The sequence below is a fragment of the Sturnira hondurensis genome, unplaced genomic scaffold (genome assembly GCF_014824575.4).
Source record: "Sturnira hondurensis isolate 20B ecotype Veracruz unplaced genomic scaffold, ASM1482457v3 Scaffold0000256, whole genome shotgun sequence".
In the NCBI taxonomy this organism is placed as follows: Eukaryota; Metazoa; Chordata; class Mammalia; order Chiroptera; family Phyllostomidae; genus Sturnira; species Sturnira hondurensis.
Genome location: NW_028072887.1, coordinates 2,089,586 through 2,104,765, shown reverse-complemented (window position 1 = coordinate 2,104,765; position 15,180 = coordinate 2,089,586). Strand labels below are relative to the sequence as shown.

At 35.7% G+C, this 15,180-nt stretch overlaps 1 protein-coding gene across 5 annotated transcripts in view; it reads right to left on the bottom strand.

The window, feature by feature from the left end:
• RAB3GAP1 (RAB3 GTPase activating protein catalytic subunit 1) overlaps positions 1-15,180 on the bottom strand; it is a 98,685-nt gene that overhangs the window by 71,294 nt on the left and 12,211 nt on the right. For 4 of the 5 annotated variants that reach the window (XM_037069811.1, XM_037069893.1, XM_037070119.1 and 1 more), the window contains one exon: positions 3,568-3,700. In XM_037069811.1, coding sequence (XP_036925706.1) covers positions 3,568-3,700 — 133 coding nt within the window. Of the gene's footprint in view, positions 1-3,567; positions 3,701-15,180 lie in introns of those variants that run through there. The other variant, XM_037070045.1, reaches the window with a different exon arrangement.

Sequence of the window (15,180 nt, the reverse complement as noted above, 5' to 3'; positions counted from 1 at the left end):
CTTAAAGAAATATATAACATATCTTGCTAGTCCATGCAGTTCGCAATTGCTAAAAGATTTAAATCCAGGGCTAGTCCTAAGATGGGGGGAAAGAGGGATGTCTTTCTCAATCTCTTTTCTTTAAAAAAGCCTACAAATATATATACAAGGGTGGGCAAAAGTAGACTTAAAGTTGAGTACCTGAAACAGTTTATTCTTTTATTTTTTACTAACTATCGTACAATATTATTTTACATATAAACAACCATAAACCTACTTCCCCCCCCGCCGTATATTCCTACATTTGTACTCTTTCCCTTTCTTAAAAGCCATGACTCATACAATTTCCCATCTTTATTAGAAAGTTTATTTTATTTATTCTTCTTGGTCAGCCCTTGTCTCTACTTTTCCTCAAAATTCTATTGGAGGTCTGTCAACTCCCTATCACCTCCTGTGGTGAACCCTGGCCATCTTAAGTCTTCTTGTAAACCACAACAACCTTCTTACTTATAACTGTGTATCTTTAAGACTTACTATTGCTGTCCATAAGATAGTAACATCAATAATCATTACTCATAAATGTGTAATATATTTAAAATAAAGAATACCTGTTAAAAATATTTCCTTTTACTGCATAGTTATAATTGCTTAGCAAATTTATATTTTATTCACTTACAAAAATAAAAAAGAACACTAAAAAAAAGAACACGAATGACTTGACATTTTACTTAACTAAACAATAAGCAACTCCAACAAAATAAAAGATCACTGCTCAAATCTTCTGATCTCTAATAATAATTTTAAATGTGTATTTCTCTATTAACCAAGCTAATGCTTTACTTGGAAGTAATTTCTAGCATTAGTTAGAGCTTCAATCACCACCAAATTAAAGCAGACAAAATCTACACACATACGACAATAATGTCTTAACTATATTAAATCCATTCATCTTGTCTCATAACATAGCCCCCTCATCTGCTCACCTCAAACAGATTCTTAGCCTCTTTAACAAAACTGTTTTTCCTTCATGTATGATCTTTTGTCAAAATAACAGCACTTAAGATTGTTCTACCCTGAACAATTGCCTTCATCAATCAGGAGAACGTTGGATGCAGAAATCTCTGGGGCATTATCAGACTTCCCTCCAGTTGCATACATTTCCCTCTTTCCCTTATTCCTAAAGTATACATGTTTATATTTTAGTATAATGATTTTCCTTTTTTGTATAGATCATTATCTGAAATATGTGTATACATGATCAATGTTATTTATCCTAGTTTATAAATCTAAATGCAAATGTTCTGTTTTGTTTGTAAAAACAGTAATATATAACAGAAAAGGTATATAATTTCATTCCTATACAAGAAAAGGCACAGATATTTCAGGCCTGTACTTACCAATGGTAATGTTTTAACCAAAAAAACTTCTTTAAATTCATTTTTTATTCAAGTATAACTAACATATAATATTATATTAGTTTCAGGTGCACAACATAATGATTTAATAACTGTGTACATTGTGAAATGATCACCCCAGTAAGTTAACATCTTTCACTATACAGTTACAAAAAAAAATTTGTGATGAGAACTTCAAATATTTATTTTTTGGCAACTTTCAAGTATGCTATGCAATACAGTATTATTAAGTATCATCACCAAGCTGTACATTACACCCCATGATTTATTTATTTTCTAATTAGATCTGTACCTCCTGACCACTTTTACCCACTTTGCGTACCATCCAGCTCCACACGCACCCTCCCACCCTGCCTCTGGCAACCACCAATCTGTTCTCTGTACCTATGAGCTTGGTTGTTTTTTTTTTTTCCTTAGAAGTGACTCCACATGGTATTTGCTTTTCTGTTTTGCTTACCTTCCCTTAGCAAAATGTCTTTAATTGATCAGAAAAACTTTAACACACATTCTGCATATTTGTTTTCTGAATGAATAAAGAAGGCATTTTACTGATAGCTCCAAAATTTATATATTTTCAATGCCTTGCTCACTTGCTGTTATGTATGAGGGGGGGACCCAATAAAATCCCAGATTTATTTCTAAAAAATTGTATATTTATTCTTACATGTTTAAACTTCAGTCACCTTCAAAGTATTGATGTAATATACCCACTGAGACTTATCCACTGCTCAAAACAGTTTTGAACTCATCGATTTTGATGCCTTGTAGTGCTTCTGCCATTTATTGTTTCACCTCCTTCACATCAGCAAAATGTTTCCCTTTGAGGACTTTTTTCAACCAGAGAAACAAAAAAGAACGTTGTTGGTGGTGAGAGCAGGAAAAGGGGGCATGGGGCAGTTGGGTCATGCTTTTTGGGGGTCAAAAACTGCTGAACACTTGGTGCAGTGTGGGTAGGTACACTCGTCTATTACTCTTCATGAAATGGGGAAATGGGTTGAGTCTTTGAAAAAATTCACTGAAGCTGAAAGCTGCCTCTCACAAGCCATACAGATAGGTTCCTAGAACCCTCACCTAACAGGGGAAGCCTGTACTATAAGGAGGGCCTGTCCTTCAGAGGATAATTCCAGTTTTTTTGAGGTCCCCCCTCATACTAGTATATCTCAGGACAAACAGTTTGGTTATTTGACCTATTAACAACTATAAGCACCATTTACAGAGACTTTGGATGATGTCATCTATCAAAAACCGTAAGCACATTTAATGAATACCTAGATCTAGCATGAGCCAGATAGTGAGATGGGTTCTTATGCACAGTATCTCATTAAATCTTCCCATTAACCCCTTAGTATTACTTCATTTTAATATAATTCAAATTTAGAAAGGTCAAGTAACTACTAAGTAGAAAAACCAGAATTGTATTCACTTGATCTAACTCTAAAGTCTGGGATACAGCCAAAACACTATACTGATTAATCAACAAATAACTTTTTTTAATCCTTTGAAACCCAGATTAGTTGCTTCATTCCCCATAACACCTTCTCTGAACATTTCCATCTAAAAGCAGTCTTTCCTCTTTTGAACTCCAGTCGAATGTTATCTGTGCTTTGGAATGGCATTTATCACTTTCTACCTCCTGTTACTGTTACTGTTACTTATAAACCTTATCCCACCAATTTTAATGTAAATTTAAGTTTGGGTTCAATTTGGCTTAGAGAATACCTAGCACATGTTAGGCACTCAATAACTATCAGCTTATTTAATTAACTTTAAAATGATACTGTGATTCTTCCTCTGAAAAGCTCATACTCTACTTCAGATGAGGTAAAACAACTTCATATATATAAAATATCTCCGGAGAATACTACATAATTAAGAGAACTAAATTTGTAACTCAAAATTATAAATAATCCACACTGGCTGGTGTGGCTCAGTGAATTGAATGCTGGCCTGCGAATGAAAGGGTCACCAGTCTGATTCTCAGTCAGGATACATGAATGGCTTCCTGGCCAGGTCCCCAGTAGGAGGTGCATGAGAGGCAACCACACATTGATGCTTCCCTCTTTCTCTCACTCTTTCCCTCTCTCTAAAAATAAATAAATAAAACCCTTTTTAAAAAACCTGAAAAATAAACAATCCCATGCCAAGTTTTTAAAATATATATTTAAAAGCTTACCTTCTAACACTTCATCATTTGCTTCTTTATCAGTGGATTCTTGTACAAGATAATGATGAGTAATTGAGAACTTGAAGTCAGCAAAGAGAATTTCATCTGCTTTCTCTTCCCATGTGCCAGAAGTAAATATACCCTGTATTTAACAATAAAAGGGGAGAAAACTTTAAGTACTCAATAGTTAGCATTATGTTCATTAACCGTAGGAACATTTCCCCCTTTTCCTGCCCACTAATCTAAAAGTTAAATCCTATAATTACCTTCCACAATTAAAGTAAAAAAAAAAAATGTGAATACACAGGAGCCCTGGCTGATGTAGTTCAGTGGACTGAGCACTGGCCTGCGAACCAAAGGGTCGCTGGTTTGATTCCCAGCTGGGACACATGCCTGAATTGTGGGCCAGGTCCCCAGTTTGGGGGTGTGGGAGAGGCAACCAATCATTATGTTTCTCTTGCACATTGATGTTTCTCTCCCTTCTCTTCTCTCTAAAAATAAATAACATCTTTAAAAAATAAAAACAAGCCCTGGCTGGCGTAGCTCAGTGGATTGAGCACAGGCCTGTGAACCAGACGATCGAGGTTCGATTCCCAGTCAGGGCACATGCCTGAGTTGCAGGCCAGTTCCCTGCAGGCTAACTACCAGCAGGGGACGCACAAAAGGCAACCATACATTGATGTTTCTCTCCCTTTCTCCTTCCCCTCTAAAGATAAATAAATAAATAAAATCTTTAAAAAAAGAAAGATAAAAAATAAAAATAAATTGCTTCAGAAAAAAGCAGTTTGTTAAATCAATTTAAGTGACATGACATCTGTAGTACTTATTTGCTTAACAGATTTTTGCAAGCTTCTTTAACAAGGTTTGGCATTCAAATATTTTCATTCAAACTCAACTTTCTGTTTCCACTTCATTTAAAAATTTTTGCCATTATAGTTTACATTATAATATTGAATTACATTATAATTCAATATTATTTTGCATTAGTTTCAGATGGTAGTTAGACAATCATATACTTTACAAAATGGTTCCCCCAATATTTAAGTACCCTCTTGACACCATACATACTTATTAGAATATTACTGACTATACTCCCTATGCTGTACTTTAGAGCCCCATGACTATTCTGTAACTACCAATTTGTACATCCTAACCTCTTCATCTTTTTCACCCAGTCCCCTAAACCCTCTCCCCTCTGGCAACCACCAGTCTGACCTCTATATGTCTATGAGTCTATTTCTATTTTGTTTGTTCATTTATTTTGTAAACAGCAACTTCTTTTTTTAAAAGATTTTATTTATTTATTTTTAGAGAGGGGAAGGGAAGGAGAAAGAGAGGGCGAGAAACATCAATATGTGGTTGCCTCTCATGTGCCACAACCCAGGTATGTGCCCTAACTGGGAATCGGACCAGCGACCTTTTGGGTCACAGGCACGCACTCACTCCACTGAGCTATACCAGCCAGGGCATAAACAGCAACTTCTTGATTGGAAAATATTTTAATTAAAAGTTTCAAAGAACTCCCTTACCTATACAACATAACCACAGAGAAGAATTGTTCCCAAGGGGCCTGTCATCTCCCATTGTTATTCTTTCCAATGGAGAGAGACACAGTCATTGCAGCAGAGCACCACTATGAAGCAGGAAATGCCAACCCAGGACAGACAGTCCCAAACTAGACAGAAAATATGTAATAAATAATTCTGAATTACTGAGTTTTTATAAAATGTTTTCATAACTGTATCTAATGTATAACAGCCAAATGTTTTATCTGTGTTCTTGGCAAAGTATTTATAGTTCTGAATTGAGTTAAATCATAATACAGGGTCTGGCAGAAGTAAGGCCTGCTTGAGTGTGGTTGGTAACGTAATAATATGGGTGCAATAATTTATAGTTTAATGTGAACATTTCACCTAAAATGTCATATGGTCTGCTTGAGTTATGATAGTGTTCTGTTACAGAATTACATGCTTATGGTTTTGTAATAAAAAGATTTCATAATGAAAAGGGGTGTCATTTCTGCTATACCATGTATTTTAAATGAGCTAGAAGTATCTTATTAAGTAAATACATCAAATAGCAATCTTTTCATTAGCGGGATAATCACCATGCAAGACATGTACATGTTGGAGTTCCTTAAAGAAAGGTTAACCTGTGTAAAATTAGGACACATATAGCCCATACCAAAAGCTTCAAACTGGAGTAAATAATATAATAATATACAGAAGAGCTGGGTTTCCTAGGAGAAATGCCCACTATTAAAGAAGACTAAAACCAAGGAAAAAAAGATGAGTTCAGAAAATGAGTCAGTGCCTTTCACAAACCTATAGAAAAACTGAAATATTCTTATTCTTTTTAAATGGTTTTTAAATAGAAAAAATTTATTTGATCCTAATCCTGATTTCTGGGTACTGCTGTCAATCTTATCAACAGCTATCTAAAGGAGAATCTGGTTATATTCAATAAGGCATCCAGATTCTGTCTCCAAAACAGACTTTTTAAGATAATTTAGCTCAAGTGAGAAACAACATTCAAACCTCCCTCCTTCAATTAAATTATGATATAATCACTTGACATTAAATTCCAGTATGGTGTATATTTATGATTAAAACAAGAAATAACAATTCCAATTCAAAATTAATCTAGGAATTCATCGAAAATAACCTCTGATAACTCCAATTGAGATAATAAAAAGAAATGAGCATACACACTAGAAAGAAAGAAAACTGCACTCACAGACCACTTGATTATATACAAGGAATATTCAATAAAATCTACAAACTACTAAAACTGCTGAAGTTGTGGAATTCAAGGTCAATCTACAAAAACCATATGTATTTTTACATACTATCAGCAAATACTTGAAAAACGAAAAATTTAAAACATACCACTTACAACATCAAAAATAAATCAAATATCTATGAATAAACTTAAGGAAAGATGAGCAAGAACTCTACCTAAAAATACTTCAAAACATTGCTGGAAGATATTAAAGACCTAATAGATACATAATGGACACAGACTGAAAAATACAACACTATGAAGGTGTCAATCAATTCTGCCTAAATTAATCTATAAATTAAACACAATCCTAATAAAAATTTCAGCAGGCAGTTTGTAGAAACTGACAAGCTGATTCTAAAACTAATTTGAAAACCCAAAGGACCAAAATAGCTAAAACAATTTTTATGAAAAATATAGTATCTAATTTTAAGATTCACTTTGTCACAGTAACTAAGCACTGCGACACTGGCATAAGGACAAATAGGTGAATAAAACAATGGCCCAGAAATACACTCACACATATAGTTCATTTTAAAACAGAGGAGCCAATGCAATTCAGTAGGGAAAGGATGGTCTTTTCAACAAATGGTACTGGAATAGTAAGATATTCTCATGGAGGAAACATAGAATATCTTCAAAACACTTGAGATAGTCAAAGATTCCTTTGACAGGAAACCAAAGGCACTAACAATAACAATTTTATCTTGGGGAAAAAATGAACTTCATTAAAAGTTTATGCTTATCAAAGAACAAGAAAATTAAGGGAAGCTACTAGAGTAAAAACTCAAAATATATATACCTGACAAAGGACTCACAACCAGATACTTCAGGATAATTTAAAAAACTAAACAAATTCTTTAAAATGAGCAAAAGACTTGAACACTCAGCAAAAAACAGCTACAAATGAGAGACATAAAGAAAAGAACAAACAAATGGGACCTCATCAAATTAAAAAGCTTCTGAATGGCTAAAGAAAACAGCATTAAAATGTAAAGAGAACCAAATATATGGGAAAACATATTTGCCAATGATACTTTGGACAAAGGTTTGATCTACAAAACATACAAAGAACTCACACAACTCTACTCCAGGAAGACAAAAAACCCATTTAAAAAATGGGCAAAGGACCTGGACAGACACTTCTCCAAGGAGGACACACATAGGGCCCAGAGACACATGAAAAGATGCTCAGCATTACTAGCCATCAGAGAGATGCAAATTAAAACCACAATGAGATACTACTTCACACTGGTCAGAATGGCCATCATAAACAAATCAACAAAGTGTTGGAGAGGCTGTGGAGAAAAGAGAACCCTAGTACACTGTTAGTGGGAATGCAGACTGGAGCAGCTGCTGTGGAAAACTATGAATTTCCTCAGAAAACTAAAAATGGAACTGCCTTTTGACCCAGCACTACTGCTGGGATTTTATCCTAACAGCCCTGAAACACTAATGCAAAGGAACCTATGTACCCCAGTGTTCATAGCAGCACAATTTGCAATAGCCAAGTACCCATCCTAAGTGCCCATCAGTAAATGAGTGGATCAAAAAACTGTTGTACATTTGAACAATGGGAATGCTACACAGCAGAGAGGAAGAAGGAACTCCTACCCTTTGCAAAAGCATGGATGGAACTGGAGAGTACTACACTAAGTGAAATAAGCCAGGCGGTGAGGGACAAATACCATATGATCCCACCTTTAACTGGAACACAATCAAAAAGAAAAAAGCAAACAAAATATAACCAGAAACAATGAGATTAAGAACAATCTAACAATAGTCAGAGGGGAGAGGGGAGGGGGGAAGGGACAGTGGGGGGAAGGATTCTCAAGAACTACTATAAAAGACACATGAACAAAACCAAGGGGGAGGGTGGAAGCAAAAGAGGGAGGGGGGTTTGGCTGGGGTGGGGGGAAAATGTAGACAACTATAACTGAACAATAAAATAATTTTAAAAAAAACTATGAATGCCCAATAAACATAATTAACTGTGATGAATTAATAGACACCATTTTATACCAGTAGTCATTTATGAAATACAAAACAAAGCCACTATATAATACCACTTCAGGACTTCTTGCGGCCAAGATGGAGGTATAGGTAGAAACACTGCCACTGTGCCTCCTTGCACAACCAAGTTTAAAGACAACAAAGTTTTAGTAACAAAACGCAATCAAATCACAGAAAATTCAACTGTACGGAAGTCCGACAATAACGAACCATTCATACAGACCAGTAAGAGGGGTGGAGTCAGCAGCTGGTAGAGCGGGGTCTGCAAGAAAAAGTGGCCAGACTGACCCAGGCGTGAAGGCGGCAGTTAGCGGATCCCAGGTGCAGGGTGGCAACGAGCGAACCCAGTGAGGGCACAAGGCAGCTGGCTGACTGTGCTCACACATTTACACTCAGATAATCCAGGCGAAGGAGTGAGCAGTGAGACAGACCATGCAACACAGGGCCCCAGTGCCAGGAATTTGAGCCTAAAACCACAAATTGGAAGAACTTTTGGGGTCGAGGTGCTGGGAGAAGCTCCCAGGCTTCTGGGACCCACAGGGTCCTGGAGGGTGCACAGGCCCACACACCCAGGAGCCGGCACCAGAGGGGGCCGGTTTGCTTGTGGGAAGCAGCAGAGGGGACCAAAATCAGAGAGAGAGCAGAAAAAACGCCGTTGCCCCTCTCTGACCCTGCCCCCACATACAGCGTCACAACCCAACAACTGGGTTGCCCTGCCCTGGTGAACACCTAAGGCTCCGCCTCCCATATGTAACAGGTGTGAACAGATCAAAACAATATGGCTCAAGAACAGCTCAAAGCCCCAGAGCCAATAACTCTAAGTGAAAAAATAGCCAGCCTCTCAAATGCACAGTTCAAAACACTGGTGATCAAGGTGCTCACAGAATTGGTTGATTTTAGCCACAAATTAGAAGAACATATGAAGGCTAAACTACTTGAAATGAAGGGAAATGCACAGGAAACCAATAGTGATGGAAAGGAAACTGGGACTCAAATCAATGGAATGGACCAGAAGGAACGAAGAAATGACCAAACAGAAAAATGTGAAGTTACAAGAATTCAAAAAAATGAGAGGCTTAGGAACCTCCAGAACATCTTTAAACGTTCCAACATCCGAATTATAGGGGTACCAGAAGGGAAGAGGAACAGCCACAAGTGGAAAACTTATTTGAACAAATAATAAAGGAGAACTTCCCCATTCTGGCAAAGGAAATAGACTTCCAGGAAATCCAGGAAGCTCAGAGAGTTCCAAAGAAGTTGGACCCAAGAAAGAACACACCAAGGCACATCATAATTACATTAGCCAGGATTAAAATGAAGGAGAGAATCCTAGAAGCAGCAAGAGAAAAGGGGACAGTCACCTACACAGACTGTCAGCTGATTTCTCAAAAGAGACCTTACAGTCAAGAAGAGGCTGGAAAGAAGTATTCCAAGTCATGAAATCCAAAGACCTACATCCAAGATTGCTCTATCCAACAAAGCTTTCATTTAGAATGGAAGGACAGATAAAGTGCTTCTCAGATAAGGTCAAGTTCAAGGAGTTCATCATCACCAAGCCCTTATTTTATAAAATGTTAAAGGGACTTATCTAAGAAAAAGAAGATGAAAAATATGAACAGTGAAAGGACAGCAAACTCACAGTTACTAACAATCACACCTAAAACAAAGCAAACTAAGAGGACAGCTAGATCAGGAGAGGAACCATAGAAATGAAGATCACATGGAGGGTTTGCAACAGGGGAGTGGGAGGTGGAGAAGGTACAGAGAATAAGTAGCATAGACAGTAGGTAGAAAATAGACAGGGAGGAGGGCAAGAATAGTATGGGAAATATAGAATCTAAAGAACTTGTTGCACATGGACATAAACTAAAGGGGGGGAATGGTAGAGGAGGGGGTGTTCAGGGTGGAGGGGAATGAAGGGGGGTGAAATGGGACAACTGTAATGGCATAATCAATAAAATATAAAAAAATACCACTTCACACCCAACAGGATGACCAAAACTAAAAATGTGACAATGTCGAGTGTCAGAGTGAATGAGGAGCAACTTGAAATCCTAATACGTCACTCAGAACATAAAATAGTACAACCACTTTAGAAAATAATTAAGCAGTTTTTACTAAAATTGAACATAAGACCTAGTAATTCCACTAAGAACATACTCAAATAAATCAAAGCTTGGGTTCAAAAATTATTCATAGCAGCTTTATTAACAAAAGAAAACAATGGAGACAATATCAACAGGAGAAAGGACAAACACATTGTGACATTGTCATGCAATACAAACAATGATATGGGCAACACTATCGAGCAAAAATGTCAAACACAAAATGTATGCATACTGTATGACTCTACTTATATAAATTTCAAGAACAGGAAAACACTCTATATAAGTGAAAGAAGAAAGAACTGTGGGATTACAGTTGTTGGGGCTTTTTGTTTCTTTTCTGTTTTTGTTTTGTTTTGTTTTGTTCTACCTATGAGATTGCCTGAAGAGAGAAACAAGGACTTTTCCTGTGATGGTGAAAATGTTCTATATATTTTTTTAGATGGTGGTAACAAGGTAAATACTTTGTCAAAACAAACTGTATACTTAAATTCTGTATGTTTCACTATAAATTATATCCCATCAAGAAAAAACATGATTTTTTTTAAAGAAACAAGGGAATGGGGTATAAGGGAAAGAAAAATGTTCTTAAAAAACAAAAGATAATGGCAATTATCAAGAACATGTACTAAATCATTGTAATTTGCACTCAACAATCCTTTGCACTTATTATTCAACTTAATAATAATGAGTTGAATATTATTATTAATAATAATAATTGAACTTAATGAGGTAACCAATGAAATATTGAGCCAGAACTCTGGAGGGCTGAAGAACTCTACAGGATGAAGATCATTCTTTCACAGTTGAGGCCCTCCACAATATCTGGCCCAGACTATTTTATCTCCACCCTATTATCCATCTTCTACATGGTTCTTTTCCTAAAATACAAATCTTCTCCATTTAAAATAAATTAGTAGCTTTTTATAATCTACATAATGATTGCTTGCTAGTGATTTTTAATCACATTCTATCAGTAAAAATGTTTGAATATTCACCTCCAAAAAAACCTGGAATTATCTTCTGGTAGGTTGCCCCCTTGCAGTACAGGCTTCCCCTGCTGGGTAAGTGTTCTGGGAACCCATCTGTATCAGTGTACCAGCCTGCATTGTTGTGAGAGACTTCATTCAGCTTCAGTGAATCTTTTCTTGAAAACTCTTTCAACTTGTTTGCCCATTATATGATGGGTGATTTATGAGTACACCTGGCCACACCTTGCTGAGAGCGTTCAGCAGTTTTTGACCAAAATCAGCATGACCCTTGTGTCTTACCCTCCCTATTCCTGCTCTCACCCCCTGCAATTTTGTTTTGTTTCTCCCAGATGAAAAAAGTCCTCAATGGGAAAGGTTTTGCAGGTGTGGAGGAGGTGAAACAAAGAATCGTAGAAACACTAAAAGGCATCAAAATTGACAAGCTCGGAAACTGTTTTGAGCAGTGGAAAATGTCTCAATAGGTAAAACAGGTATTTAAGTAAGAGTAAGTACACGATTTTTTATAATCCCAGTTTTATTGTCTCTCCTCATGTATTTTTATTTATAAACTAAACATTACTGTATCAATGTTATGCATATTGTACAAAAAACAAAAATTGACATTAAAAATTGATGTGAAATATAACATAATTAGAAGTCACATACTTGAAAGGCTTGTGACAAGCACCTCTAACAGTGGGATGTACCTACATTGGTAGAAATACTCTACAGAGCCCACAGGTGTGGCCCCACCCCTTTCCAGTTTTATCTCCCACAGCTACCTTCCATCCACCGTGTTACAATTACGCCTAATGACTTATGTTTCCCCAGAGGTGTGCTATCTCCTTCACACCTGTGCACAGGCTATTTATCCTGCTTTTCTCTACTTTATTTCTCTTAGCATATTTTTATTGACCCATTTTTCAAAACGCAACCTAAATGGTAATTCCTGTAGAAAAATCTCCTTCATCTCCAGGCAAGTTGGTGATTCTTTCTCAGTATCTTGTACAAATCACTAGAATGACATCTATTCTAATAATTTATTTATACTTGTATTTCTCCATTAGATTATGAAATGCAAACACTATTCTATTCTTTGCAGCCCAGGGCTTAAAAGTGCCTATATGCTTACTAGGTATCTTAGGGATTACTACTTTTCAATAGTTACAGTAACCTCCCATGTGACCTAAGGGTGCTGGGAAATACCAGTATATTACCCAAATACAATTACATCTATTTGGATAACACTCTGATCTAGTCTAACAACGTGAAATGGCACACAAGCCAACCTAAAAGGTATTCTGATTTGAACATCATATCAGAGTCCTCATGTTGAGTTCTTGGTGATATTATTTCCTTGCTGAACAGGTTAGACACAGATGGGTAAGCTCACCGCCTTCCTGGATTAATAAATTTCTATAATACCTAAACATAAAACATCTTTAGGACTTACTAGTTCCCATAATCTAATTTCACATCTTAAACAGACTAACATGTAAAAATACAATCTTCCATTTAAAAAATAGAAATTTAACAATTTAGATTATTGTTTAACAAGTTAAAAATGTTTTCTTCTACTGGCAAAACACATTTGGAAAAGAAGAAAAATATAGCAAAGCATTAAAAAGAGTAGAATTTTTCCATTTCTTTTTCTGGGGAGTGTAGCGCTGCGATTCTCAACCTAACTGGACTTTATAATCACCTCAGAGGCTTAAAAATGTACTTATAACCAGGCTCCATAATAGATCAATTAAATCAGAATCTGTGAAAATGACCTACACACTAAAATTTTCCAAAAGCTCTCTACAAATTCTAATGTGCAGCCAAGGTAGACAACCATTTCACACAGAGCTAAAAACTAAAGTTTTCATCTACTGGTAGAAAAAAATTCTTTTGACTGTTTGCAGTATCGCTGTACAAATATTAAAAAGCCATACATGGTGGGACAACTGAATATCCATATGCAAAGAATGAAGTTGGACCCTTTCCTTATACTACACATTAAAACTAACTCAAAATAGCTCACGGATCTAAATGTAAGAGCAAAAAATATACATACCATCAAGAAATCGAATACATAATCCACAATCTACATGTTATACACACTATGACATGGAGAATGGGAAAAAAATATTTGCAAATTACACTCTTGTGTATCTCATAAGGAATTTATATCCAGAATATATAAAGGACACTTACAAATGAATAAATAAAATAATATAAAGGGGAAAGGGCTAAAGAAGTAGAAGTATAATAAGGTCAAATTTTACTAACTTAAAAATGTTTACTATAAATGAGAGTAAGCTATGCTTTCCACACAGACCTGATGTACTCATCATACAAACTCTCCCAAAGTTCGTATTCAAGGAACTCTTTGGATATGTATTCCACCAAAATAAAACGTTAATTTTTTAAATAAATGCATACAAAATGAAATCTAAAAAAATATAGATTTTATTTACTTTTACAGAGAAGGGAGGCAGAGAAACATCAATTGGTTGCCTCTCGCACACCCCCAACCCAGGCATATGCCCAGGCTAGGAATTGAACAGACCACCTTCCAGTCAACAGCCCAGTGCTCAATTCATTGAGCCATATGAGCCAGGGCACAAAATAAAAATTAAAATAGTAGTTTTCATTTAACCTTTTTTGAGTTACATGCTCTTTTAAGCACGTGATAAAAGCTCTGGACCATCTCCCAAGAAAGTCATGCATAGCCACATTAAAAATGAATCACATATATAATTTTAAAAGACCAAAGACTCTTGGTTAAGAATTTCTACTAAACATGATGGTGAAGTCCCTCTGTCCGCAAAGAGCTATTTTTCCTGTAAAATGATTTAATTCTAACACCATAAAACCTAACTTCCATTATAATTTTCTTAAATAACTGAGTTCAGAGATCTGACTTGGGATTAACTGCCTAAACAGCTCTAAGGCATCAGTTGTACATTTCATGGAGAAAAGAACACAGGAATACTGATAGCTGAGAGCTGGAAAAAATGACTATAGAGTAAAGAGGTAAAGGATTTAACAATCTGGAAGTGAGGGAAGGCAGAGAGAAAAGGCTGTTTTAATAAAAAGAAAGTAGGGAAAACAATTCCTGGTATACAGAATGAACTATATAAATGTATGAATAAAAGATAAGTAAATAAAATAAATGAACAAAAGCAAGCACTTGGAAAAAAGGGGTTTTTATAACATAGTCCCAGAAATAAGGAGAAAAATGTAGTATTTGTGTACTATCCCTAAAATATATTTCAAACATTTTCCCTGTATAGAAAAATCCAATCACAATTTTCACCAGCTATTTTTACAATTTTTTAGGAAATGACACATCCATTAGACTTGCAATTGCACTATATAAAAAATTCATTATAAGAAAAAAAATCAAGTTATTAATCTAAAATCAGAGAAGGAAAAAGGAAACAAATTAGACAAGGGGGGAAAAATAAAATCAAAATGTAAAGAAAAGGGTTACTTACAAAACTAAATGCCAAGAAATTATAGTTACTTACTTTAAAATGTACCAGGCCATCCAGAAAAAAAGACTTGATACCTTTAGAACTTTTAAAAATGCCACCATCATATTTTAACAAAACTCCAAGCAATTAAATGTGTATACTATGTATCTTATGCAAAAGGAACGCAACAAGTTCAGGGGGCTAATTAGGTATCCTAGTACCTAACTGGGGGTCAACCAACAAAAATTTATTGAGCACATACCAAGCAGTGTGTATGTATCTTAATAA